Here is a 26,909-nt window from a genome sequence, read left to right on the forward strand (position 1 = left end):
ATACAGCCGATCTAAAATTTTTATCATGGAAAACAGCTCTGCTCCTGGCAGTAACTTCAGCACGAAGAGTCTCAGAGCTACAGGCATTAATGGCAGTGGAACCTTTCATAATTTTTCATCAGTACAGAGTATCTTTAAGGACAAACCCTACCTTCATGCCAAAGGTGGTATCTAGTGTGGCTCTTAACCAAACCATCCATTTGCCTACTTTTTATCCAAACCCCAAAATAAAGGGGAGAAACTTCTGCATTCTTTGGACATACACAGGCAGCTACGCTTCTACTTGGACAAAACAAAAGCTTTCAGGAAAATTGATCAACTGTTTGTAGCATATGTTGCAGGATCACAAGGCAAGGCTATCTCAAAGCAGACTATATCCAAATGGATAGGACACTGTATCCTGTACTGCTACACACAGCATGGAAAATCAGTCCCTAATAACATTAGGCCTCATTCCATCAGGGCAACAGCCACTTCAACAGCCTTTCTCAGAGGAGTACCTACCAAGGAAAGTTTGGAGGCTGCAACTTGGAGTTCAGTGCACACCTTCACCAAGCATTACCACCTGCCTCTTTACTCTAAATCCAGAGCAGGATTAGCCACTGCAGTTCTGTAGGGCCTCTTAGCCATTCCTAACTGTTTATAGACCACCCACCCAAACTTAGCTTTGGGATTCAACCCAAGTGTGATGACTGCAGCAGTGTAACATGATGAACATAGTACAGCTTTGTACCTACCATAAATGTAGATGTTCAAGTGTTCACACTGCTGTAGTCCAGGTTACCCTCCCTCCATTCCCTCTGAACCAGCTGGACTTATCTATACCCTTCTACCCTATACAACCTTTGGGGTGTATTTTCAGGTAACTGAAGGTATTGTTTTTATTTTATATGTATATTTTTGATTAGCAGTATGTATTGCCTACCCACTTGGGGGCACCTGACATCTGGGGCAAGAAAAACTGAAGAAAATGGCGTTGGATGCATATTATATACCCCTGGCGCACTGACGTCAGGGAAGAAGCGACAGCAATCGACGCCGGACCAAGACTTTGGAACTCTGGCCGACTGCGGGACCGCCTGATGGCAGGATAACCCAAGTGTGATGACTGCAGCAGTGTGAACACTCTAACATCTACATTTATGGTAGGTACAAAACTGTACTTTCTTTGCATTACCCTGTGGATTACCTACAGCTTCAAGGGTGTTTACAGATTCTCTTGCTCCAGTGATAGCTGATTGCAGACTGAGTGACATTCATATATTTCCTTATTTAGACAACTTGCTTATCTTTAGAGTCTTTTCTCTGATGTCTAGAGTTCTTAACGTGGGTTTCTTCTCTTATTGAGCTAGGATTCCAGGTAACTGTACAAATATTCTCCTTGACTCTATCATACAATATTATATTTCTGGGCTGCTTGCCATATGCCTCTCAAAAAATGGTGTTTCTTACTCAGGAGAAAGTGGATTTTTATCTGAAATCTTTTGTGATCATCTCCAATCAGTCGTAGACTTCTGCAACAGAATATCTCAGGATTTTTATGTTCATGGCTTCAATGATTCTCATGATTCCTCTCCCCAGATTACACAGGAGAAAATGTCAGTGGTTTGTATAAAACACATGGACCCAACACCTTGATCCTTTGGAATTTCATATTCCAGTTTTGGGGCATTGTCTAAATAGGAACTATACTGGTATAGACAGCTGCTGGTTCTAAATCCCGGTCTCCCTTTTTTCCTCAGATCCCAAGTCAATCTGTAACTACAGAGACTCAAATTTTGCTTGGGGAGCAGTTTCTATGGGGTTAAATGTGCAAGGCTTTCGGGATGCCTGAGGCAGACCAAAGCACATAAATGTCAAAGAGATATTGGTTGTGATCCATGACTTGAAATCTCTTCATCATATGTTGTCCCCAGAACCTATTCAGATTAGTACATGACCACCATGATGTGATGCATAAACAAGCAGGAGGTCACCAGGACATGCCATTTGGGCAGCTGCCTATGATGGCATAGCCATCCATCCCAGCAAAACATAATGGCAGACAAGCTGAGCATGGCCAGGACAGACCCTCCTGATTGGAAATTGAATGAGAGAGTCTTCCAAGAGTTGATCCAGTTGTGGAGAGCACATCAAATTGATCTGTTTGCCTCGATTCAAAACAGACAGCTTAAAAAATCAGCTCCAGGTCTCCTTGCAACCAAGCCTGGAAAACAGATGCAATTTCATTCCCATGGTCTGGAAGGTTCCTTTTTGCATTTGTACCATTTCTAATGGCATTCAAGGTAATTCAGAAGATTCAAAAGGACTCCCTATAAATGACTATGGTGACTCCCTTCTTATGGAATTGTCCAAAGGCAATTACCACAGCCTACCTCAAAGATTGTATCAACTCACACAAGGCAGGGTAAGTTTGATACAGCCCACTTTTAAACAACTTCAGGTAACTTCCTGGATGATTCCATTTTGATTCCTTTTAGGCATCTCTTTCATGAGACCGTGCAACAGATGCTACAAGAGGCAAGAAAATCTACTATTAGGAAATCTTACATTGGCAAGTAGACAATATTTTCTAGCTGGTGCCTAGCCAATAACCAGGGCTTCATCAGGGATTATGTACCACTGTTTCTGAAAGAGTTGAGTGAGTTACTTTCCTCTCTCTTGTGTTATTCCTCTGTCAAGGTACATAGTGCAGCAATTTTTTCAAAATGTCTGCTATGGATTTTCCCCTTTCTTTTGTGATTTTAGTACTGCAGTTTTTGAATGGGATTTTACATCTTAGGCCTCATAAAAACAGACAGCTCCTTCCTGGAATTTTAACTTGTGCTGAAAATGTTAACTGTGTCTCCCTTTGAACTAGCTCATTAGGTGGATTTAAAGTTCATCACTTAGGAGAGTGTACTCCTTATTGTTTGACATTTGTAAGAAGCATATCTGGGTTGCAAGCTGTCATGGTGGGTGAACCCTATTTGGGGTCCTATATAGATAGGGTCTCATTAAGAACAAATCCCTTACTTATGCCCTAGGTGGTTTCAGAGTTTGCTGTTTTTATTTATTGAATCAAGCCATCAATCTCCCTGTGTTTTATCCAGATCATCAGAGCCATGGAGAAAAAATTCTGCATATTCTAGATTTGCTTAGGCAGCTCAGGGACTAACTTGGCAGAACTAGGTCCTTCAGAAAAGCTGAGAAGCTGTTTATTTTTTATTATATCAAAGCAGACTATTTTGAGGTGATTGTCCTCTGCTGTTCCCATTTGTTATACCCACCATGGTAAATCAGTTCCAGGCATCATTAAGGCACATTCTACTAGAGTCTTGGCATCTATGATAACATATTGGAAAAGGGTGGACAATAGAAGCATTCTAAAGGCAGCAACTTGATCCTGAGTACATAGGTTTACAAAACATTACAAAATGGATTCCCTTTTCCAGGTCCAGGACTGGCTTTGCTAGCACCATTCTCCAGGGGCTTCTGGATCCTTATCCTTCTTCCTCCCAGGTTGGATAGTCTTTGATAACCATCCCATATTGCCAAAAGGCTACTGCAGTAGTGAGAATGATGAACGTAGTAGAATTGTGTAACTTGCACTTAATAACAGTAGATGTTCAAATTCCTTATTGCTGCAATAGCCACACCCACCCACCACCACAACGTGTTGTATTAGAACAGGCCAGGATCTATTGTACAGTATTGCAAATAATAAACTAAAGATATCAGTACAGGAAAAGTACAAAATAAGCAATTCATTGATGATCCAAAAAAGTTTTATAGAAAGTTGGGAAACAAAGCAAAAGGAATAGAAACACCAGCAAAAAATTACAAGAAATAGACACATTTTGGAGAAATATTTATGAAGACTCTGTGGAGCATGACAAAGATTCTGAAGGGATACAAGCAAAATAAACATTGAGAAGTTCAAATGTACAGGATATGAAATGGGATGAATTAACAGCCAGAGAAATTGAAATAAAAGTAAGAAAAGCTCATAACTGGAAAATCCCAGGCCTGGATGCAGTACCTAACTTCTGGCTAAAAGTATTCACATTGTTAAACAAAGACTTAGCCCAGAGTAAGAACTACTTATATGTGCACCATGAACAGACACCAACCTGGTTAACAACAGGAAAAATGGTGCTCCCACTTAAGATTGAATCTGAAAGCTGTCCTAAAAACTATAGACCTATAACTTGCCTTCTGACGATGTATAAACTATGCACTGGAATTGATGCCGGCACAGTTTATTGTCATTTAGAAGGAAACTCAATGGCAGTAGAACAAAAGGGTAAAAAAAAGTCATATGGAACAAATCTGTTTCAAATAAAATCATAATGGAGAATTGTAAAAAGTGGAAGAATTTAAGTATGGCATAAATAGGTTACACAAAAGCATTGGCAGCATCCCACATTCATGGATAAAGAGTGCTTACAGATGTTTAAGATGCATCCTACATTGATCAGTTACATTGCAGTGATCATGAAGCAGTGGCAAACAACTTTGCAGCTAAGCCATGATAAAGGACAACGTATTATCCTAGGTATAAAAATTCAAAGGGGAATATTCCAGGGTGACTGTTTATCACCACTGCTCGTTTGTATTGCCCTTAACCCATTAAGCTGTCTACTTAACAAATTAGGTCATGTTTACAATTTGGCTCCCAAACAACAGTAAACTGTAATGTCTTCTCATCTTGATTTAAAAATGTGTAGTTCATCAGATGAGGAGAAGCGCCTGTGGGTTAGCCCAGCAGGTTGTCGCAGCAGAGGAGCTGAAAGGATAACTGGAAGTGGTCAAAACTTTCTCAGATGGTATAAGAATGTCATATTGTTTTGATAAATGTGCAAAAGCAGCATTTAAAGCAGGAAAGCTGCAGCACCAAGAAAATTTCAGTCTGGGATAGGAATGTGATATAAAGGAACTTGAGCAGGAGGGAGTATGCAAATAAAAACTGATGAAGGATCAATAATTAAAACATGAGCAAATGCAAACAAAAATCAATAAAGAATATTTTTGAAGACTAAAATTAAAAATGAAAACAGCTCTGCCATCTAGGAACAAAGCCCAAGCTATAAACCAATTTGCTCTTCCTGTTCTAACTTACAGTTTTGGTGTGATTTAACTGGCCCTAAATGGTACTGGGTCACTTGGACAGGAAAACGAGAAAAATGCTTCACACTTACTAAAATAATATATAAACATCAGTGTATACCAAGATTATCTATCCCTCGTTCTGAAGAAGGTATGGACCTCCTCGAAATTGATTACATGTATAGATCTGCAATCATAGGACTGCATAAATATCTGCTGACCATATTAGATTCAAATAGAGTGAAAGTTTTGTAACATGAAGAGAACAAATCTAAGATGACTTCCCTGCTTAGTTTAGCAGAAACATATGAATGTCAAGTGGGAATGGAAACCAAACCAGAAGTAGGCAAAAATCAGGAAGCAACTGAATGTACCAAAAAAACAAAAGAAAGAATATAAGTAAAAGGATCAGATGAGAAGACAAGAATGTGGAAAAGACATATAGTTGCAAATACAGAAAAGTCCTAGAACAGCCCCATGTCTTATCAGGATCTGATGGAGGAATACTTGAGAGGTAAATTTAAACCAAAAGATAACAAAGGTTAATATTAGTGGCTCTGGATAGTGGACTACATACACGTTGGTTTACAAAGTCCATTGAACATGTGGTAGAAACAGCCAAATGCAGATTTTGTAAAACAGAACTGGAAATAGTTGCATATCTTGTTGCTGGGTGTGATACTAATGGCAGAGGGCATGTATACTGAAAGGCATAATAATGAGGCAAGACTGTTTCACTGGGATTGTGCAGACATTACAATATTGAAGTAGCTGAGAAGAAGTGAAAACATGAGCCACAAAACATTATAGAGAATGATGAAGTTTATGACATGGGATCACCCATTACCAACAGTTCAAAAAGTAGATGAGAGAAAACCAGATGTAGTAGTCAATGAAACAAAGACAAAAGTAGCATTGATCATTGAAATTGCTACACCCAGTGATTATAATGTCTTACATACAGAGAGAGATAAAGTCATAAAATTCCAGGATTGTGGGCAGAAGAGAGGGTGATATGAAAGAAGGATACCCAGACAGTTCCAATAGTAGTAGGAGCAATGGGTCTCATAAAAAATTTACAGTCTTATTTAGATATGCTACCAGTACATGTAACTCCGTATGAATTACAGAAGTAATTTCAAGGCACATTGTGGTTGCTGGGAAGAGCACTTTTGGCTAACATCAAAGATTGAAGCAATACTAATTTTATTAACTTTAATCATACTTTGACTTAGGAATGGGGTCCGTTCCCTTCATGGTATTTGAAACCCAAAAACTTGAATAAATTAAAAAGAGGATCACCCTTTCTGGGACAGGAATGTGATATAAAGGAACTTTGAGCAGGAGTGAGTGTATAAATATTTGGGACTGGATGAAGGATTGACAATAAAACATGAATACATGCAAATAAAACTAAGTAAGGAATATTTTACAAGACTCAAATTAATACTGAAAAGAGCCCCAATATCTAGGAACAAAGTCCAAGCTAAAAACCAATTTGCTCTTCCTGTTCTAACTTACAGTTTTGGGGTGACTGACTGGCCCCAAAAAGTATTAGATCAGTTGGACAGGAAAACAAAAAATTGCTTCACGTTTATCAAATGATGATATATAAAAGTCAGTGTATACCAAAATTATATATTCCTCAGTCAGAAAGAGGTACGAGGCTACTCAAATTTGATTACATGTATAGATCTGCAATCGCAGGACTGCATACATATCTGTTGACCTCACCAGATCCAAACATAGTGAAAATTTTGAAACATGAAGAGAACAAATCTGACTTCCCTGCTTTGTTTAGCAGAAGTAAATCGGTGTCAAACGAGAATGGAAACCAAACTAAAAGCAGACAAACATAAGGTAGCAACTGAATGTGCCAAAAAAACAAAAGAAAGAATATAAGGAAAAGGATTAGATGAGAAGGGAAGGAATGCAGAAAAGGCATAAATATAGATGTTTTTTGTGTTTCACTGTTGCAGTCATCACATTTGGGTTATCTGCTTGCAGTAGCCCCCAGTCGGCCTGATTATCAAAGTCTTGGGTCCTGCATTGGTTGCTGTCTCATCTTTCATGACGTCAGGTAGTCAGGGGCATAAAGCATGCAGCCGATGCCATTACATCAGTCTTTCTTGCTGTGCGGTGCCTGAAGCAGAAGCAGTTCGCAAGTGCCGGTCGGCCAACTCCTGAAATTTTCTTTTTCAAGTTTCAGAACCAAAGTCTTCAACTAAAGCTAAGTACCACATTAGGGAAACTTTTTGTTGTTCTAATCCGATGTCAGTAAAAGTCAGTAATTGTATTTCTTGTGGAAAGCAAATACCTCATAATGATTTCCATTTGTACTGTATTCCTTGCCTAGGCCCTGTTCACGATGTACCTCACTGTCGGTTTTGTGCCTTATTTAAGCAATGAACTATTCGTCGTCGGTATATTTATGCTTCTAAATATTTTGGTGCTCAGTTTAATTATCCAGATATGTCTTCGGTAAGCCATCCGACTACCGACATTCCGAAAAAACTCAAAGATAAAGACAGAGACGGGCCGCCTAGGTCGAAAGCTGCAGACGACGCTTCTTCTAAGCCAGTCGCCAGTTCACCAGTACTCAGTGAGGTGCTTTCGCAAACCCTGATACCTGCTACTTCAGATTTGCAGGCCTCTACTGAGACCCATTCATATGCCACGAGATGCTTCAACCATGGAACCTGCGGATGTCTCTACCTTGGATGGGTCAGGAGCTGCTGCGCAGGCACTGGCTTCTGAGGGTGTATTCAGGCCTACTGACTTGCATATTAAACTGACGCCATCTTCTTCAAGGCCTAAATCTCGAACCAGGCCTAGAAAACTGACGCCCAGACCACATGGTCAGGCCTCTATGCCTAAAAAAACAGATGATAAGAATGGCTGAAAACCTTATTACTTTAATCAGGGGAAGCCAACTTTCCCCCTCTGAGAGACCTAGGACTGAATTTACTTATGATACTTCTGACCAGGATTCTGAAATTTATGTTTCCTCTGATGACCAGGATTTACCCTTATCTACATATGAGGATTCTGATGCAGAGGACTCTATTCCCTCTGCCTCCCCCCAGAGGATTTATCTTTTGGTGAAACCTTGCATACTCTTAGGGAGCATTTTTGTTGGGAAAGCCAGGATTACTCTGATTCTAAAAAGAGGCTTAGGGATTTCTTACTCCTGCCCCAGCACAGGCCTTTAGCTATCCCTCCTGTACTGGACATTGTGGATGATGTCTTTTCGGAATCTAGCTTGGCCCCTGACTCTTTACCTCCTGCTCCCAGAAAACCTGATAGATATTACAGGGTTCCTGACTCTCACAAGTTCCTTTTTAAAAATCCCACTGCGGATCCTGAGACCATCTCACAGGGACCCAAGGGCATTAAGACTACTACTGCCAAAAATCCAATCCTACCCCCTCTGATAGAGACTCCAGGGTGCTGGATAGATGGGGTAAGAAGGTATACACTTCTGCAACCTTGGCCGTCAGGGCCTGAAACTGCCAGTTTCATATAAAGTATCAGCAGCATATTATTGGACTGCTTAAACAGAAAATGTTGATTCCTGATTGTTCTGAAAATAAGGATTTACAGGATTTAATGCATTCTGCTGAACAGGTTGTAAAACATACTTTGTAATGTGGTTTTGATTCACTAGAGGCATCTTGCAGGGTTGCTGTCATTTAGAAGGCATGCTTGGCTTAAGGAGCAATCCTTGCCAGATCATGTTAAAGCTAAGTTACTGGATGCTCCCTTAAATCAAGACCGCCTGTTTGGCACCAAAGCAGAAGAAGTTCTTAAAAAGATGGAGGAAAAAGCTAAATCTATGCAAACTGTTAAAGACTTCCTGCAAGTACAGCCTCCAAGATTTAGTAGGTATTGGCCGTCTAAGAATTGGTCCTTTACTGCCTCTTCCAAGCCTCCTCAGTCCAAACCCAGATCCAGCAGAACACCCAGGATTCAAACATGCGCCACAAAGCGTTATAGAGAATGATGATGTTTATATCACATGGGATCATCCATTACCAACAGTTTAAAAAATAGGTGCGAGAAAACCAGATATAGTAGTCCATGAAAAGAAGAGAAAAGTAGCATTAATTATTGAAATTTCTACACCCAGTGATTACAGTGTCTTGTGTACACAAAGACACAGTCATAAGAGTATGACAGGATTTGGAGGCAGAAATAAGGGCAGTGTGGGAGAAGGATACCCAGACAATTCCAATAATAGTAGGAGCAATGGGCCTTATAAAAAGTAGTTTACAGTCTTATTTAGATATCCTACCATATGAATCGCTGAAGGAGTCAGTTCTGGGCACACTGCGGGTGCTGCAAAGAGCACTTTTGGCTAACATCAAAGATTGAAACAGTACTGATTTCACTAACTTTAATCATATTTTGACTTGGGTATGGGGTCCATTCCCATCATGGTATTAGAAACACAAAAGACTTGGAGAAATTAAACTGTCTGTCACTCTGGCCTTATTTGCTGGCAGAAGTGTCATCTTGTTGAAACATCTAAAGTGACTGCAATCAAGGTGCTGGACATTATCTAGCCTGATCCATTAAGACTCTCTGGGCATCAAATGATTTACTTGCGACGCATTTAGGAGACCTTATTTTGCTCCTGTCTTACTTTACTTAAGGTCTGAATGTTGCTTTTTTCCATTTGGGTTCAGACTCAGAGACATGGATTCAAGTGCTCTAGGGCATAAAAATGATGTTATGCTCAGTATGGTCAAAACATTGTCCATATTTTGAAGCTCCATTTATTTATTGGGTCTGGTTGGAGTAACCCATTTCTAGTTATTACGTCTTAGTTTCTTTCTTGATGACATTGTGTTGCAAACTTAAATGCAGAAGTGCCTTCCACAACTCTCCTCAGACTCTATCGTAATAACAGTGAAATTCTTGTAAGCTAATATTGGGATAGTGGTCATTAAATTTCTTTCATTTTGGCTTTAGACTGCTGAAATAATGAAAGAAGAGAACAACTCGTACCTACCATTACAGTCTCATGGGAAAGAGCATGTAGACACTAAGAAGGAACCAGTGCAAGTTCAACCGTCAGAAGCACATGTGGAGGACCAGAACAAATGTACTGACAAAAAGGTGCCTCAGGGGAAGCATACAGCTACATTAACAGAGGTAAGTCTCGGGACTTAAGTGACCTTCTGGGTGAGTGCCAAAATAAAGTGTTTGACTTAAAGAAGTTATTGAAGTGTAAGTCATGTGAATATGAAGTGTTTTATTTGGAACATCGTATTGGTATAAAATTGTGCCTAGAATCGACAAATTCCTGAATGGAGTTGAAAATCATGATTTATTATATAAAAAAACTTGTCAAGTTTTTTAATGAGACTGGAATCTGTATTATACAAATTCTTGTTTAGAGTTACTGGAATAAACTGGCGTACCTAAAGTCTTAAATTAGTTCATTAGATGCTGAAATTAGAAGGGATCCTCACTTCAGTTCTGTTCAAAATTTGTATGACAGCATTTTTATCAAAGTTAAGAGACATGTTGCCACTATTATTAATAGGAAAAGAAGCTATCCAGGGATGCTATGGCTTATTGAGAAGGCACTGCATGTGCACTTAAGAGTTTAAGAGTGCTGACATTATAGAGGACACTTCTATGGCTTATTTAATAAACAACAATAGAGAGATTGATAATGACATTCGCCAAACTCCTATTCCTTCTGGTTCTTCCAGAACTTATGTAGAAGTTTTAAGTACTGACAACACAGAAGACTTTCTTCCCTACCTGTTTTGTCTCCCTCTCCTTTTTCCAGAACAAACCAGTGACAACTATGAAAAAGGCACAGAATCTGAACTTCAAAGGCAAAGTGAGGGGGAGAAGATGAGGGACAGGCAAGAAAAGATAGTCGATAACTGTCAAGTTTTCTCTTAACTCATCATTTAAGCCTTTAAAAAAAGGGTGTTTTTTTATTCCATTTAATAGAGCAAATATTGTGAAGAATTTAGTTGATTTAAAACTTTATGTAATATATTTTACATGAAGTTCCTGAAATACAAAATAAAACTGCTACGTTTTTTAAAAAGAAAAATACGTTTAACCCTATTTTACATAGCACCTTGCAAGTTTTTCAAGATGTTTGTGAAGATGATATAAGAAAAGGTTTAAATAATAACAGAACTAGGTTTCACAATTTGACTTCTGATGAGAGGGCTGCTTTGAGAGATCTAACAGAAAGCCATGATTTAAGAATAATAAAGGCAGATAAAGGCAGTGGGGTATAGTCATTATGAATTCCAGAGATTATGCTGACATTATTAGTTACATGCTTAATGACCATTCTTGCTATTAGGAGATCACTTTAAGTTTTATTAGTTATAGTTTTGCTGCTATTGATAAATTATTAATAGACATGCTTGGTCAAGAAGACATTGGTTTTATTCTTTATGAATTTTTAAAAGTAGATTTCCCCAAAATAGCAAGATTATTTCGTATTCCTAAGATTCATAAGGGCAAACTACATTCCCCATTTAGGCCTGTTAATTATAGTGGCAGACGTTTATAAGACTGAGCCCATTTCAGTTTATCTTGACTCTATATTAAACCCTGTAGTACAGAAGTCATAATTTTACTTGAGAGATTCTTAGCTACTTTTGGACACACTACACAAATTTAGATTTGATGACAAAGAATACTGTTTAATTACCTTGGATGTTATTTTACTTTATACTAGCATCATTCAAGACATTGGTATAGATTCTGTCCGAAAATATTTAAGTAAGTTCACTAATTTTTGAACTCTTATTACTATCTGCTTATTAAATTTAGTTTTGAACAATAATTTTTTCACATTTGATTTTAAATATGTACAGAAGAAAGGAGTTGCTTTAGGTACAAGAGTTGCTCCCCTTTTTTCAAATCTGATTATGAGCTGGTGGGAGCAATATTTTCTTGTTAAGCATCCTTTGTTTAAAAAGGTACACATATATCAATGTTACATAGAGAATTTGGTTTTTCTTTGGGAAGGTGGTGAAGCCACTTTTGGTCAGATTTTTGATTTTTTTTAAATAACATTGCCTCATTTTTAACATTCAGTTACAGCCGTAGAGGTCACCAAGTACTATTTATAGATGTGTTATTATCTATAGATGTTGAAAAAATGCTTTCACATTCACAGTAATGTTTTTAGGAAACCCACTTTTGTTAACAGTTATCTAACTAGTAACAGTCAACATCCTTTTTTATGTAAACAAATGTAGTTAAAGGGCAGCTCATAAAGTTGAGTAGGTTTATAAGTGATGATGATGTTTTTGAGGCAGAGTCATAAAACCTTAAAGACTTATTTTTAGAAGGGGGCTATTCTGATTTGAGTGGCATATCACAAGAAGTGTTCCTAAAAAGACATACTAATTTCAAACTGATGTTAAAACACAGCTACTGTTTGAAGGGGAATGTGAGGTCAGACCAGCATTCTAGGTCCTTTTTGTTAGTAGTTTCCTATGACAGTCGTATTATAAGAAATGTCATCAGTAATAACTGGAAAATTATTTTGCATAACAAGGAGTTGGTTAACATTGTAGGTAATAAACCCATCTTTGGTTACCAAAGAGCACTTAATTTAAAATCATTTTTTGAGATGAAATGGTCCAGCTTTAAGATTTCTAACACATTGTGTTATTGTTGTGTTGGTACATTTCACTGTCAGCATTGTAAATATTGCAGTTATGTTTTTGAAGGTTCTTGTATTATTTTACAGCATGATAAAACTCAGGTTTGGGTTAAAAAATGGGTATAGTTGTTACGCTTGAAGAGTAGTTGACCTTGCATTTTGTGAATCTTCTCCCAGTTTTTATGTGGGCAAAACATATTTATGAACATGTTACAGCTATAAAAAAGAGGGATTTAAAGAGTGCATTAGCCAAACATGCACTTGCTTGCTGTAATTTTAGGAAATTTTCTTTTTATGTTGCAGACAGTGTAGTTATGTCCCCTTTAATTGATGACTTCAGTACAAGACTTGAAGTCAAGGAAGCATTATAGCAGATACATTTATCTTTTGACAAGTCACCAGGCTGAATGATGTTACAAACATTAAATGTTTTTTTTTTTTAAAATCGAAGAATTTAATTATGATTGTTAACTTATTTAAATAGTTATTTTGTTGGATATGTTTAAAACGGAGATTTAAGCTTATTGTACTTAATGACTCTTAAGTTAATTGATTGGTCATGTGGTATGTTGGTTTGTGTATTTAAGTGTTGCGAGAACTCTGTGGGTCTGTTTCTGATGTTCTTGTGAGTTACATTAAAAGAATTTAAGCACTTAACAGAGTCTGTTTTTAACTGCATACTTCTTTTCCTTGCCGACTTAACATGTTGTTTGTTTAGCTTTGTTTATGTTACGTTTCCACTTTTTTAGTTTTGATTTTTTCAGTTGGGTTCAGAGACATGAATTCAAGTGTTCTAACTTGGGCATAAAAATGATGTTATGATCAGTATGATCAAAAACACTGTCCTTGTTTTTATTTTGGACTGGTCAGAGTAACCCATTTCTAGTTATTACATCTCAGTTTCTTTCCTGTTGATATTGTGTTGCAAGCTTAAATGCAGCAGCGCCTCCTACAACTCTCCTCAAACTCCATCATAATAGCATAGTGACATTCTTTTAAGCTAATATTGGGGTATTGGTCATTAAATTTCTTTCTTTTTGGCTTCAGACTGCTGAAATAATGAAAGAAGAGAACAACTCTTACCTGCCATTACAGCCTCATGTGGAAAAGCATGCAGACACTAAGAAGGAAGCACTGCAAGTTCAACCCTCAGAAGCACATGTGGAGGACCAGAACAAATGTACTGACAAAAAGGTGCCTCAGGGGAAAGATACAGCTACATTATCAAAGGTAATAGCTAACTACAGAAAAAGTATTGACATTTTTGTGGCATGTCTGAATAAAGAAAAAATGCTTGTGAAACATATTTAATTATTTGACAGATAGGCAAGTAGACGGACAAATATAATTTGACAGATAGGTAAGCAGACAGACAAATAAATAAACTATATGTTTATTTATTTGCATTTATTAACCATAAATGACTAGCTGGGAGATGCCATTTTCAGTGGATTCTTGGGGAGACAGCTCTGTGACAATAAACAAGAAATTTTCAAGTTACAGTAAGCACTATATCATTAAATAATATGCAAGGTAGACTTTAGCTGCACAGTCTTGCAAACAATATCATAAAACATTAGATTATGCAGTGATGTATTGCTTAGCATTTTAAATGAAATGTTATTACAAGCTAGGAGCAAGGAAAAAAGGGCTCATTATAGCTCACAGAGTTGAAAGGCCCAACAGCTGCACAGAAGGAAGTGGCTCAGTGAAGGAGTGAAGCGTGCACTCATGTTATACTGTAGGTGCATATCCTATTGTTACTGAAGTAAAAGGCCAGATTTTAAATGTCCTCATCTTTGGTAGTTCTCATCTTGGGAGGGAGCTTAGTACATATTATATCACTAGTTCTTCTCTTGGGAGGGAGCTTAGTCCAAATTATATCACTGGTGGTAGAAAACACAGAGGTGACATATTTATTGAAAGACATGAGAGTATGGACCATCTGGTGAGTGGATTCTCTAAAATTCCATCCAGAGGCCATCCAGTTAATAACTTGTTAGAAAAATATGTATTAATAATATGCATGCTTAGTGCATTTGAGGTTTAAAAAGGGTTAATACATTTATTCTGTTCACACTGCATAAATCTGCAGAAGCTACATTCCAATCCTGTTATGTCATATGCGCATCTATGATCTGCTTATGCTTTGGAAATTAACAGGAAAGCATTTGATTTCTGCTAATGTCATGAAAATAATAATAGATGTTTCATTTCTACTAATGTCATAAGATTTAAACAAAGAGTTATTGATTTTCTGCTTATGCTATGAGAAAAGTACATAACTGCTGAAGCTATCGATAATGAAAACAAAGGCTGCTTGAAAATATAAACCGTAGTCAGCATTACTTGTACCTAAGCTAGAAATGTACCTTGAAATGTAACACATATATATTAGAACTGCACAATTGAAGAATAGAAAGTTTGTAGTGGGCTAAAAATAAAGCCCCAAGACCAGGTTGTTTTTCTCAAAAGTTTTTCATAAATCCAGTCATGTCAGCAGGAAATCCAAGTAACATTTTCTATGTAACACATAGTGAGTTTTAAATCTGGACATGTCAGCAGGAAATCTAAGTAACAATGTGAGAGTGTTCAATCTCGCCGTTTGTTTTTACACACGGGTTCGGAGCCGATCCTCAGCTCCGAGTCGGCCGCATAGCAAAGCTCTGCATCTAAGAGAAGCTCGAGACCAGGCTATATCACACAATCCTCCCTGCCATTACTCAGATCTAGTTTGCCGCTGCAACAGGCCACATCGCTACAGAGAGCTCGGACCAGAGATTTGTAGTTATAACAGATAAGATAGTCTTTTTTTCTTCTTTTTAGTCTTAAAAAGTTATTATTCTTCTATAGTTATACTTATATTTTATTTACTGTAGTGTGTTTGTGTGTGGTTTATAGTTAGTTTTTTTCTATAGGTTTCCCTTTGGGGCCTACCCTTTTCTAACTATAAATTCCCTTTAAATTTAAACCTTCACTTCTTTTAAGTATGTCTGAGAAAGTAAAGAGTGGTTTCAAAAGGTGTCAGTGTGGACAGAAAATGTCCATCACTGACAACCACACTTCCTGCGTCTACTGTCTTGGCCCTCTCCACTTGCAAGAGGATTGCTCCATTTGCCATTCCTTCAGTGGGAGGGTCATGACAGATAGACGCAGGCAACTTATTGATAGGGGCTTTAAGCCTGCTTTCCAAGAAGCCTTGGACAAGTCGGACCAGGCTTCTAAGTCTTCGGGTCGAAGATGTCGGAGCCCATGTCATCGGCTCGAGTACATCTTCCAGAGTTCGTCCGGTTCCACAGACTTCGGGCCGAAAGGCCGAACGCTTGTCTCTCACTGAGCCCCAGGTCTTGGAACCGTGTCGAACTACCGCCACCGTCGATTCTTCGGTCGGTGCCATCTTCGGCTCCTTCGACCCGTTCTTCCAGACCATTATCTGATACTGATGTGGATCGTGTCGTGCAGAAACTGATGGAGAACACAGCTCTTTCCAAATTGATTGCAGTTTCCTCCCAGTTGGTGTCGAAACTAGAAGGCCTCCCTTTATCTCCAACAGGTCCTCCTTCGAGACCCATCCAGTCTTTGGAGCTGGAAGAGGATGAGCCGATGATAGTGGAGCCATCGGTGCTGAAACCGTCCATTGCACAATCGACACCACTTACCTCGACTCCATTGGAACCGATAGGTGAGTCTCGGAGTCGACGATCTCTCCTTGGTTCTGTGACCGAGAGTCGTACCGACCTTTCGGTGCCTCGGCGCAGATCGGCTCAGCTCCGTCCTCGGGGTCGAGACCCATGGGCCTCGTGTCTCGGATTCTTCCATGTTCTTCGGAACCGGGAGAGTCCTCGGCCTGAGGTTCAGGGGTTTTTGACCTCATGAGGAAGGTTTTGTCTACACAGACAACCACTACATCGGATGCGTCTTCTCCCTCCCCTAAGGAGCCGCTCTCTGTTTCTGTTCCCACGACACATCCAAAGCGTGGAGCACCATTGTCTCAGCCATCCCTAGAGGATGCCCCCTGTTCCTCTGAGGCCTCACCGGAATCCCCCTCCGATGAGGTCCCGAGGAAAAGATTGTGCAAGAGGAGGCACTTAGACTCCCCACAGGAATCTTTAACTTCTGACACTGACTTGGATGAGTCGGAGGGGTCCCCAAAATCACCCTCCGAAGATGTCTCATTTGCAGACATATTGGAGATATTAAAACAGAGGGGTGATTGGCAGTCCCTAGCCCCCACTGAGGACGAGTCAGTGTTGCTGAAGGCATTTGGTGCTCAACCTTCTACCTCCTGGGTTACTCCGCCCTTCGATGAGTTAATGGAATTGATTGCTCGAAGGGCGTGGGAGACACCGGACACAGTGGAACCGGTCCCTAGAAAGCCAAGTAAATTTATTACTGCCCCTCAGGACAAGACGTATCTAACAAAAGGAGTCCCTGTTGCCGCTGTGGTGGTGGCAGCAGCCACTAAAAAGGAGATGTCGGAGTCTTCCTCCTCTGTTCATCCTCCTAATAAGGATTCTAGGACTATGGACAGATACGGGAAGCGCGTTTTTAGTTCAGCGACTTTTTCCATGCGTTCGCTAAACTATTTGACACATTTTACACGACTACAGAGGGATCTCATCAAGGAGTTGAGAGATACCCTCCAGGGTAACACAGATGCTGCTGTTTCAGATAAGGTGACAGCACAACTTAACACCCTTACCTCCGTAGTGAACTCGTCCATGAGGCTCATCTCGTATGCGGCTGAAGGGTCAAGTAGGGCCGCAGCTTCAGCGATTGCTCTACGAAGACAATCCTGGATGCGGCTGTGCTCTTTTGCGGAAGCCTTCAAGTCTTCTTTCGCCAACGCCCCCTTTGATGGTGCCACTCTTTTTGGGCCCAAAGTGAAAGAGACATTAACTCGGTGTGAGCAAGAAGGAAAGACTCTGTCTGCTGTCGGAGTCCGTTTTCCGCTCCATCCAGACCGTACCCCAAAGGGCAACGAGGCGGAAAAATGTGGTTCCGAGAACTCAGGGATCTTTCCAGGCCACACAGAGTGAACCCCCAGAGGCAGAGAGGGGGCAGACATGGAAGACGCCGCCCCGGCGGCAGAGGGGGTCCGCAGAACCAAGGCGACAGGGATACTATCCCTGGTAAGCCTTTCCAGCACTCCTGAATGGAGGCTCGACTGTCCTGCCCTGGAGGCAGTCGGGGGTCGCTTGGCTTTATACCCACAGGCCTGGCAAACTCTCATCTCAGACTCCTGGGTAAAAAGCATTGTAACCAGAGGATACAAAATACCCCTTATGTCAACTCCACCCCAACAAAGAAGGTCTCCAGATGTGCCACCCGTCATGCGAGGCCAAGCAGCAATAGAAATTTCAAAGCTGCTCAAAAAGAGTCATTCAGCCAGTCCCGCGGACCAAAAGGATCCGAACTTACTCAAGGTTCTTTTAGTTCCGAAAAGACAGGGGACTGGAGACCCATTTTGGATCTCAGCAATCTCAATACCTTCAGAAGAAGGAAAAGTTCCGGATGGTCACGCTTCAATCGATCCTTCCATTTTACAGAAGGACGACTGGATGTGCTCAATAGATCTCAAGGACGCGTACTACCACATCAAGATGGCCAGACCGTCCAGAGATCACCTGCGCTTCCGGCTGGGAGTCAGTCATTTTCAATTTCGAGCCCTGCCCTTTGGGCTCACCTCAGCCCCCAGGGTATTCACCAAATGCATGGCAGTGGTAGCATCTCACTTGAGATGTCTAGGATTCCGGGTGTTTCCCTATCTGGACGACTGGCTCCTCAACGCCACCACCGAGCGTCTCCTCATACGAGCAGAAACTATACAGTCAACCTTTGTTCCCACCTAGGGATTTCCATAAACTTCAAAAAATCTGTCTTACTGCCCTCACAGCATATTTCATTTATCGGAGCGGACCTAGATACCCATTTAACATTAGTAAAGCTCCCTCAAGTAAGGGCTAAATCCCTCAAGGAACAGGTTCTTCTTCTGCTGCAATGCAGGAAAGCCCCGGCCAAATTGGTATTGAAAGTTTTGGGTCTCATGGCAGCGTCCCTGATTGCGATTCCCATGGGAAGGCTGCACATGAGACTCCTCCAATGGCTACTGTTCACGCAGTGGTCGTTCCAACAGTTACCCCTAAAGTACGAGATCCTGATAACAGATTCTTGCAAACGAGACCTCTCATGGTGGGTGTCCAGCCAGGACCTCAATATGGGTCGTCCATTTGTTCTACCAAATCCGACAACCACTATAACCACGGACGCTTCCCTGATAGGGTGGGGGGGACTTTTTCAGGGAAGAACAGTCCAAGGGGAATGGTCCAACATCGAGTACAACCTGCACATAAATGTTCTAGAAATGTGGGCGGTGTTCCTGGCGTTGCAACACTTTCAAACCCTCCTACCTCTAGGGACAGTAGCAGTTCAGACAGACAACATGTCTGTAGTCTGGTACATAAACAAACAAGGGGGAACCAGATCTTACCCATTATGCAGAGAGGCCATGAGAATTTGGCAATGGGCAGAGTCCACGGGTCGCTTTCTGATAGCAACGCACATCCCGGGGTCATCCAACGTCATTGCGGACAGGTTGAGCAGAGCCATCCTGTTACCTCACAAGTGGTCCCTCAAACTACAAGTGGCGGAGAGAATTTTCCGCAAATGGGGCCTGCCTTGCTGCGATCTATTCGCCTCCCTGATAAATACCAAATGCAGAAGCTATTTTGCCCTTCTACCCCCTCCAGGGGATGTCCCCAGGGACGCACTGATACACGATTGGCCCCCGTGTCTTCTATATGCATTTCCACCTATCCCCTTGATTTCCAGATTTCTCCAGAAAGCCATGAACCTGGAAAGGACAATTATACTCATAGCCCCATTCTGGCCTCGACAGATATGGTTCCCCTTTCTTCGAGCCCATCAAACAGAGGAACCTTGGATCCTGGACCCAGTACCAGATCTACTGACACATTCGTCGGGAGTTCTTCACCCGTCTCTTCTATCCCTCAAACTAGCAGCTTGGCTGCTCCACTTCCCCGCCTAGCCAGGTCTGATCTTCTTTCTCCGGCAGTGCAACGCATTTTGGTTGCCTCTCATAAGGCTTTCACCACAAAACTTTATAGGTTCATAGGTTCATACTAGGCTATCTGCCCAAGGGCATTTATAAGCCTAGCCCATAGTTATGTGGCTTTCGCCACCCCTTTAGTTTGAATAAAAACTATGCCTATCATTTTTCTGTGCCTCTGTCAAGCAGTGACACTGAAGTAATCCCTGGGGTATATCTGCGATCTCCCATCCATTGGTCAAGATTCCTCTTGAACAAGGCCAGCGAGGTGCTCTGCCTCACATGTACCGGGATTTTGTTCCACAGCATAGGGAGTCTCTGGGTGATGAATCTGTCCCTCCAGCACGTTCTATTTATAACCGTGTCAAGGTTTAAGTCTCCGCCTTGTGGTTCTGAGGGATCTAGATTTTTGAGGTGAAGAATATTCATCAAATCTGGGTTTGACATGGCCTTATATGTCAGGCACAGGTCACCTCTGAGCAAGCGGTATGAGACTGAATAGAGCTGGAGTTCTTTCAGTCGGGCAGCATAAGACATATTTTTGAGACCCTTTATCCTTTTGGTGAGGAACTTTTGGGGCCTTTCAAGCTGCAGCAGGTGTCTGGTCAGATACATTCGAACGGGCATTGTACTCAATCATAGGTCTAATGAGTGATGAGTACAGGGGGACGATGACCTCCCTTGATCTAGATGTGAATCCCTTCATGATCAGGTGGGCGATAGAGAAGGTTTTCCTAACTACTTTAGCAACATGAGTGTCAAATGAAAGGCTACTGTCAACTTGGGTCCCCAGATCCCTGATGACTTTTTCTGTGCTCAGTGGATTGCCACCTATATGGTAGCTAGGGGTAACCTTGTTTTTCCCGAAGGGTATGACTATGCATTTTTTGGCATTTAACTTCAGGCCATGGCTCTGGCACCAGTTATCCGTTTCTGTGAGGCCCTTCTGGAGGATATCTGTGTCAGATGTGTTTTCGACTATGGCGCCCAGTTTGCAGTCATCTGCAAACTTTGTCAGGCATAACCCTCCTGTGTTCATGGAAAAGGATGGAAAGAAATTCTAGGATTTTATGTAAAGGAGCAACCAAGGGGTCCAAGTGTTGATTAGATGCCCAGTACACAAAGCGTTTCCATTTACTGTTGTAAAAGAAGAGGCTGGTTCGAAAGGTGGTAACATTAGTTGTGACAACAACAAATTTAAATTCCATGGGAATAAAGGGTCTCTGACAGGAGGTCGAAGTTTGCAGTCATCCGAGTGCATTCCCATGGAATTTAAATTTGTTGTTGCCATATCCAACTTCCATGTTGGTGAGAATGGTTCTTCTATAATGTCCCACAGGCTTTGTAAAGCTTTTATGAAAGGTTCCTTCCATCTTCGACCTCCTGTCAGAGACCCTTTATTCCCATGGAATTTAAATTTGTTGTTGTCACAACTAATGTTACCACCTTTCGAACCAGCCTCTTCTTGCCCCCTGAAATTTCTGTCTTGGAAGACTCTTTTTCTTGTAGCGGTTACTTCAGCTCGGAGAGTTTCAGAGCTGCATGAACATGTTACAGCTATAAAAAAGAGGGATTTAAAGAGTGCATTAGCCAAACATGCACTTGCTTTTTGTAATTTTAGGAAATTTTCTTTTTATGTTGCAGACAGTGTAGTTATGTCCCCTTTAATTGATGACTTCAGTACAAGACTTGAAGTCAAGGAAGCATTATAGCAGGACTTGAAGTCAAGGAAGCATTATAGCAGATACATTTATCTTTTGACAAGTCACCAGGCTGAATGATGTTACAAACATTAAATGTTTTTTTTTTTTAAATCGAAGAATTTAATTATGATTGTTAACTTATTTAAATAGTTATTTTGTTGGATATGTTTAAAACGGAGATTTAAGCTTATTGTACTTAATGACTCTTAAGTTAATTGATTGGTCATGTGGTATGTTGGTTTGTGTATTTAAGTGTTGCGAGAACTCTGTGGGTCTGTTTCTGATGAAGTTCTTGTGAGTTACATTAAAAGAATTTAAGCACTTAACAGAGTCTGTTTTTAATTGCATACTTCTTTTCCTTGCCGACCTAACATGTTGTTTGTTTAGCTTTGTTTATGTTACGTTTCCACTTTTTTAGTTTTGATTTTTTCAGTTGGGTTCAGAGACATGAATTCAAGTGTTCTAACTTGGGCATAAAAATGATGTTATGATCAGTATGATCAAAAACACTGTCCTTGTTTTTATTTTGGACTGGTCAGAGTAACCCATTTCTAGTTATTACATCTCAGTTTCTTTCCTGTTGATATTGTGTTGCAAGCTTAAATGCAGCAGCGCCTCCTACAACTCTCCTCAAACTCCCATCATAATAGCATAGTGACATTCTTTTAAGCTAATATTGGGGTATTGGTCATTAAATTTCTTTCTTTTTGGCTTCAGACTGCTGAAATAATGAAAGAAGAGAACAACTCTTACCTGCCAGTACAGCCTCATGTGGAAAAGCATGTAGACACTAAGAAGGAAGCACTGCAAGTTCAACCCTCAGAAGCACATGTGGAGGACCAGAACAAATGTACTGACAAAAAGGTGCCTCAGGGGAAAGATACAGCTACATTATCAAAGGTAATAGCTAACTACAGAAAAAGTATTGACATTTTTGTGGCATGTCTGAGTAAAGAAAAAATGCTTGTGAAACATATTTAATTATTTGACAGATAGGCAAGTAGACGGACAAATATAATTTGACAGATAGGTAAGACAGACAAATAAATAAACTACATGTTTATTTATTTGCATTTATTAACCATAAATGACTAGCTGGGAGATGCCATTTTCAGTGGATTCTTGGGGAGACAGCTCTGTGACAATAAACAAGAAATTTTCAAGTTACAGTAAGCATTATATCATTAAATAATATGCAAGGTAGACTTTAGCTGCACAGTCTTGCAAACAATATCATAAAACATTAGATTATGCAGTTATGTATTGCTTAGCATTTTAAATGAAATGTTATTACAAGCTAGGAGCAAGGAAAAAAGGGCTCATTATAGCTCACAGAGTTGAAAGGCCCAACAGCTGCACAGAAGGAAGTGGCTCAGTGAAGGAGTGAAGCGTGCACTCATGTTATACTGTAGGTGCATATCCTATTGTTACTGAAGTAAAAGGCCAGATTTTAAATGTCCTCATCTTTGGTAGTTCTCATCTTGGGAGGGAGCTTAGTACATATTATGTCACTAGTTCTTCTCTTGGGAGGAAGCTTAGTCCAAATTATATCACTGGTGGTAGAAAACACAGAGGTGACATATTTATTGAAAGACATGAGAGTATGGACCATCTGGTGAGTGGATTCTCTAAAATTTCATCCAGAGGCCATCCAGTTAATAACTTGTTAGAAAAATATGTATTAGTAATATGCATGCTTAGTGCATTCGAGGTTTAAAAAGGGTTAATACATTTATTCTGTTCACACTGCATAAATCTGCAGAAGCTACATTCCAATCCTGTTATGTCATATGCGCAGCTATGATCTGCTTATGCTTTGGAAATTAACAGGAAAGCATTTGATTTCTGCTAATGTCATGAAAATAATAATAGATGTTTCATTTCTACTAATGTCATAAGATTTAAACAAAGAGTTATTGATTTTCTGCTTATGCTATGAGAAAAGTACATAACTGCTGAAGCTATCGATAATGAAAACAAAGGCTGCTTGAAAATATAAACTGTAGTCAGCATTACTTGTACCTAAGCTAGAAATGTACCTTGAAATGTAACACATATATATTAGAACTGCACAATTGAAGAATAGAAAGTTTGTAGTGGGCTAAAAATAAAGCCCCAAGACCAGGTTGTTTTTCTCAAAAGTTTTTCATAAATCCAGTCATGTCAGCAGGAAATCCAAGTAACATTTTCTATGTAACACATAGTGAGTTTTAAATCTGGACATGTCAGCAGGAAATCTAAGTAACAATGTGAGAGTGTTCAATCTCGCCGTTTGTTTTTACACACGGGTTCGGAGCCGATCCTCGGCTCCGAGTCGGCCGCATAGCAAAGCTCTGCATCTAAGAGAAGCTCGAGACCAGGCTATATCCCACAATCCTCCCTGCCATTACTCAGATCTAGTTTGCCGCTGCAACAGGTCACATCGCTACAGAGAGCTCGGACCAGAGATTTGTAGTTATAACAGATAAGATAGTCTTTTTTTCTTCTTTTTAGTCTTAAAAAGTTATTATTCTTCTATAGTTATACTTATATTTTATTTACTGTAGTGTGTTTGTGTGTGGTTTATAGTTAGTTTTTTTCTATAGGTTTCCCTTTGGGGCCTACCCTTTTCTAACTATAAATTCCCTTTAAATTTAAACCTTCACTTCTTTTAAGTATGTCTGAGAAAGTAAAGAGTGGTTTCAAAAGGTGTCAGTGTGGACAGAAAATGTCCATCACTGACAACCACACTTCTCGTCTACTGTCTTGGCCCTCCACTTGCAAGAGGATTGCTCCATTTGCCATTCCTTCAGTGGGAGGGTCATGACAGATAGACGCAGGAAACTTATTGATAGGGGGCTTCTTAAGTCTGCTTTCCAAGAAGCCTTGGACAAGTCGGACCAGGCTTCTAAGTCTTGAAGGGTCAAGATGTCGGAGCCCATGTCATCGGCTCGAGTACAACTTCCAGAGTTCGCTCACGGTTCCACAGACTTCGGGGCCGAGCGTCGAACGTTTGTCTCTCACTGAGCCCCAGGTCTTGGAACCAGTGTCGGAACTACTGCCACCGTCGATTCTTCGGTCGGTGCCATCTTCGGCTCCTTCGACCCGTTCTTCCAGACCATTATCTGATACTGATGTGGATCGTGTCATGCAGAAACTGATGGAGAACACGGCTCTTTCCAAATTGATTGCAGTTTCCTCCCAGTTGGTGTCGAAACTAGAAGGCCTCCCTTTATCTCCAACAGGTCCTCCTTCGAGACCCATCCAGTCTTTGGAGCTGGAAGAGGATGAGCCGATGATAGTGGAGCCATCGGTGCCGAAACCGTCCATTGCACGATCGACACCACTTACCTCGACTCCATCGGAACCGATAGGTGAGTCTCGGAGTCTACGATCTCTCCTTGGTTCCGTGACCGAGAGTCGTACCGACCTTTCGGTGCCGACTCTCCCTCTCGGGGCCTCGGCGCAGATTGGCTTGGCTCCGTCCTCGGGGTCGAGACCCATGGGCCCCGTGTCTCGGATTCTTCCATGTTCTTCGGAACCGGGAGAGTCCTCGGCCCGAGGTTCAGGGGTTTTTGACCTCATGAGGAAGGTTTTGTTTACACAGACAACCACTACATCGGACGCGTCTTCTCCCTCCCCTAAGGAGCCGCTCTGTTTCTGTTCCCACGACACATCCAAAGCGTGGAGCACCATTGTCTCAGCCATCCCTAGAGGATGCCCCTGTTCCTCTGAGGCCTCACCGAATCCCTCCGATGAGGTCCCGAGGAAAAGTTTGTGCAAGAGGAGGCACTTAGACTACCCACAGGAATCTTTAACTTCTGTCACTGTCTTGGATGAGTCGAGGGGTCCCCAAAATCACACTCAAGATGTCTCATTTGCGGACATATTGGAGATATTAAAACAGAGGGTGATTGGCAGTCCCTAGCCCCACTGAGGACGAAGTCAGTGTTGCTGAAGGCATTTGGTGCTCAACCTTCTACCTCCTGGGTTACTCCGCCTCGATGAGTTAATGGAATTGATCGCTCAAGGGCGTGGAGACACCGGACACAGTGGAACCGGTCCCTAGAAAGCCAAGTAAATTTATTACTGCCCCAGGACAAGACATATCTAACAAAGGAGTCCCGTGCTATGGTGGTGGCAGCAGCCACTAAAAGGAGATGTCGAGTCTTCCTCCTCTGTTCATCCTCCTAATAAGGATTCTAGGACTATGGACAGATACGGAAGCGTTTTTAGTTCAGCGACTTTTTCCATGCGTTCGCTAAACTATTTGACACATTTTACACGACTACAGAGGGATCTCATCAAGGAGTTGAGAGATACCCTCCAGGGTAACACAGATGCTGCTGTTTCAGATAAGGTGACAGCACAACTTAACACCCTTACCTCCGTAGTGAACTCGTCCATGAGGCTCATCTCGTATGCGGCTGAAGGGTCGAGTAGGGCCGCAGCTTCAGCGATTGCTCTACGAAGACAATCCTGGATGCGGCTGTGCTCTTTTGCGGAAGCCTTCAAGTCTTCTTTCGCCAACGCCCCCTTTGATGGTGCCACTCTTTTTGGGCCCAAAGTGAAAGAGACATTAACTCGGTGTGAGCAAGAAGGAAAGACTCTGTCTGCTGTCGGAGTCCGTTTTTCCGTTCCATCCAGACCGTACCCCAAAGGGCAACGAGGCGGAAAAATGTGGTCCCGTAGAACCCAGGGATCTTCCCAGGCCACACAGAGTGAACCCCCCCCCCCCCCAGAGGCAGAGGGGGGGCAGACATGGAAGACGGGGGTCCGCAGAACCAAGGCGACAGGGATACTATTCCTGGTAAGCCTTTCCAGCACTCCTGAATGGAGGCCTGAATGTCCTGCCCTGGAGGCAGTCGGGTCGCTGGCTTTATACCCACAGGCCTGGCAAACTCTCACCTCAGACTCCTGGGTAAAAGCATTGTAACCAGAGGATACAAAATACCCTTATGTCAACTCCACCCCAGCAAAGAAGGTCTCCAGATGTGCCACCCGTCATGCAGGCCAAGCAGCAATAGAAATTTCAAAGCTGCTCAAAAAGAGTCATTCAGCCAGTCCCGGACCAAAAGGATCCGAACTTACTCAAGGTTATTTTTAGTTCCGAAAAAGACAGGGGACTGGAGACCCATTTTGGATCTCAGCAATCTCAATACCTTCGTAAAGAAGGAAAAGTTCCGGATGGTCACGCTTCAATCGATCCTTCCATTTTTACAGAAGGACGACTGGATGTGCTCAATAGATCTCAAGGACGCGTACTACCACATCAAGATGGCCAGACCGTCCAGAGATCACCTGCACTTCCGGCTGGGAGTCAGTCATTTTCAATTTCGAGCCCTGCCCTTTGGGCTCACCTCAGCCCCCAGGGTATTCACCAAATGCATGGCAGTGGTAGCATCTCACTTGA

At 41.3% G+C, this 26,909-nt stretch overlaps 1 protein-coding gene across 2 annotated transcripts in view; it reads left to right on the plus strand.

Annotated features, from left to right (window-relative positions):
- LOC122812981 overlaps window positions 1–26,909 on the plus strand; it is a 304,669-nt gene that overhangs the window by 83,201 nt on the left and 194,559 nt on the right. For both annotated transcript variants that reach the window (XM_044085072.1, XM_044085074.1), the window contains exons 4-6: window positions 10,063–10,245; window positions 13,793–13,975; window positions 22,235–22,417. In XM_044085072.1, the coding sequence (XP_043941007.1) occupies window positions 10,063–10,245; window positions 13,793–13,975; window positions 22,235–22,417 (549 nt within the window). The remainder of the gene's footprint in view (window positions 1–10,062; window positions 10,246–13,792; window positions 13,976–22,234; window positions 22,418–26,909) is intronic.

This window comes from Protopterus annectens, chromosome 10.part0 (genome assembly GCF_019279795.1).
Source record: "Protopterus annectens isolate FY-2018-M chromosome 10.part0, PAN1.0, whole genome shotgun sequence".
Classification (NCBI taxonomy): domain Eukaryota; kingdom Metazoa; phylum Chordata; order Ceratodontiformes; family Protopteridae; genus Protopterus; species Protopterus annectens.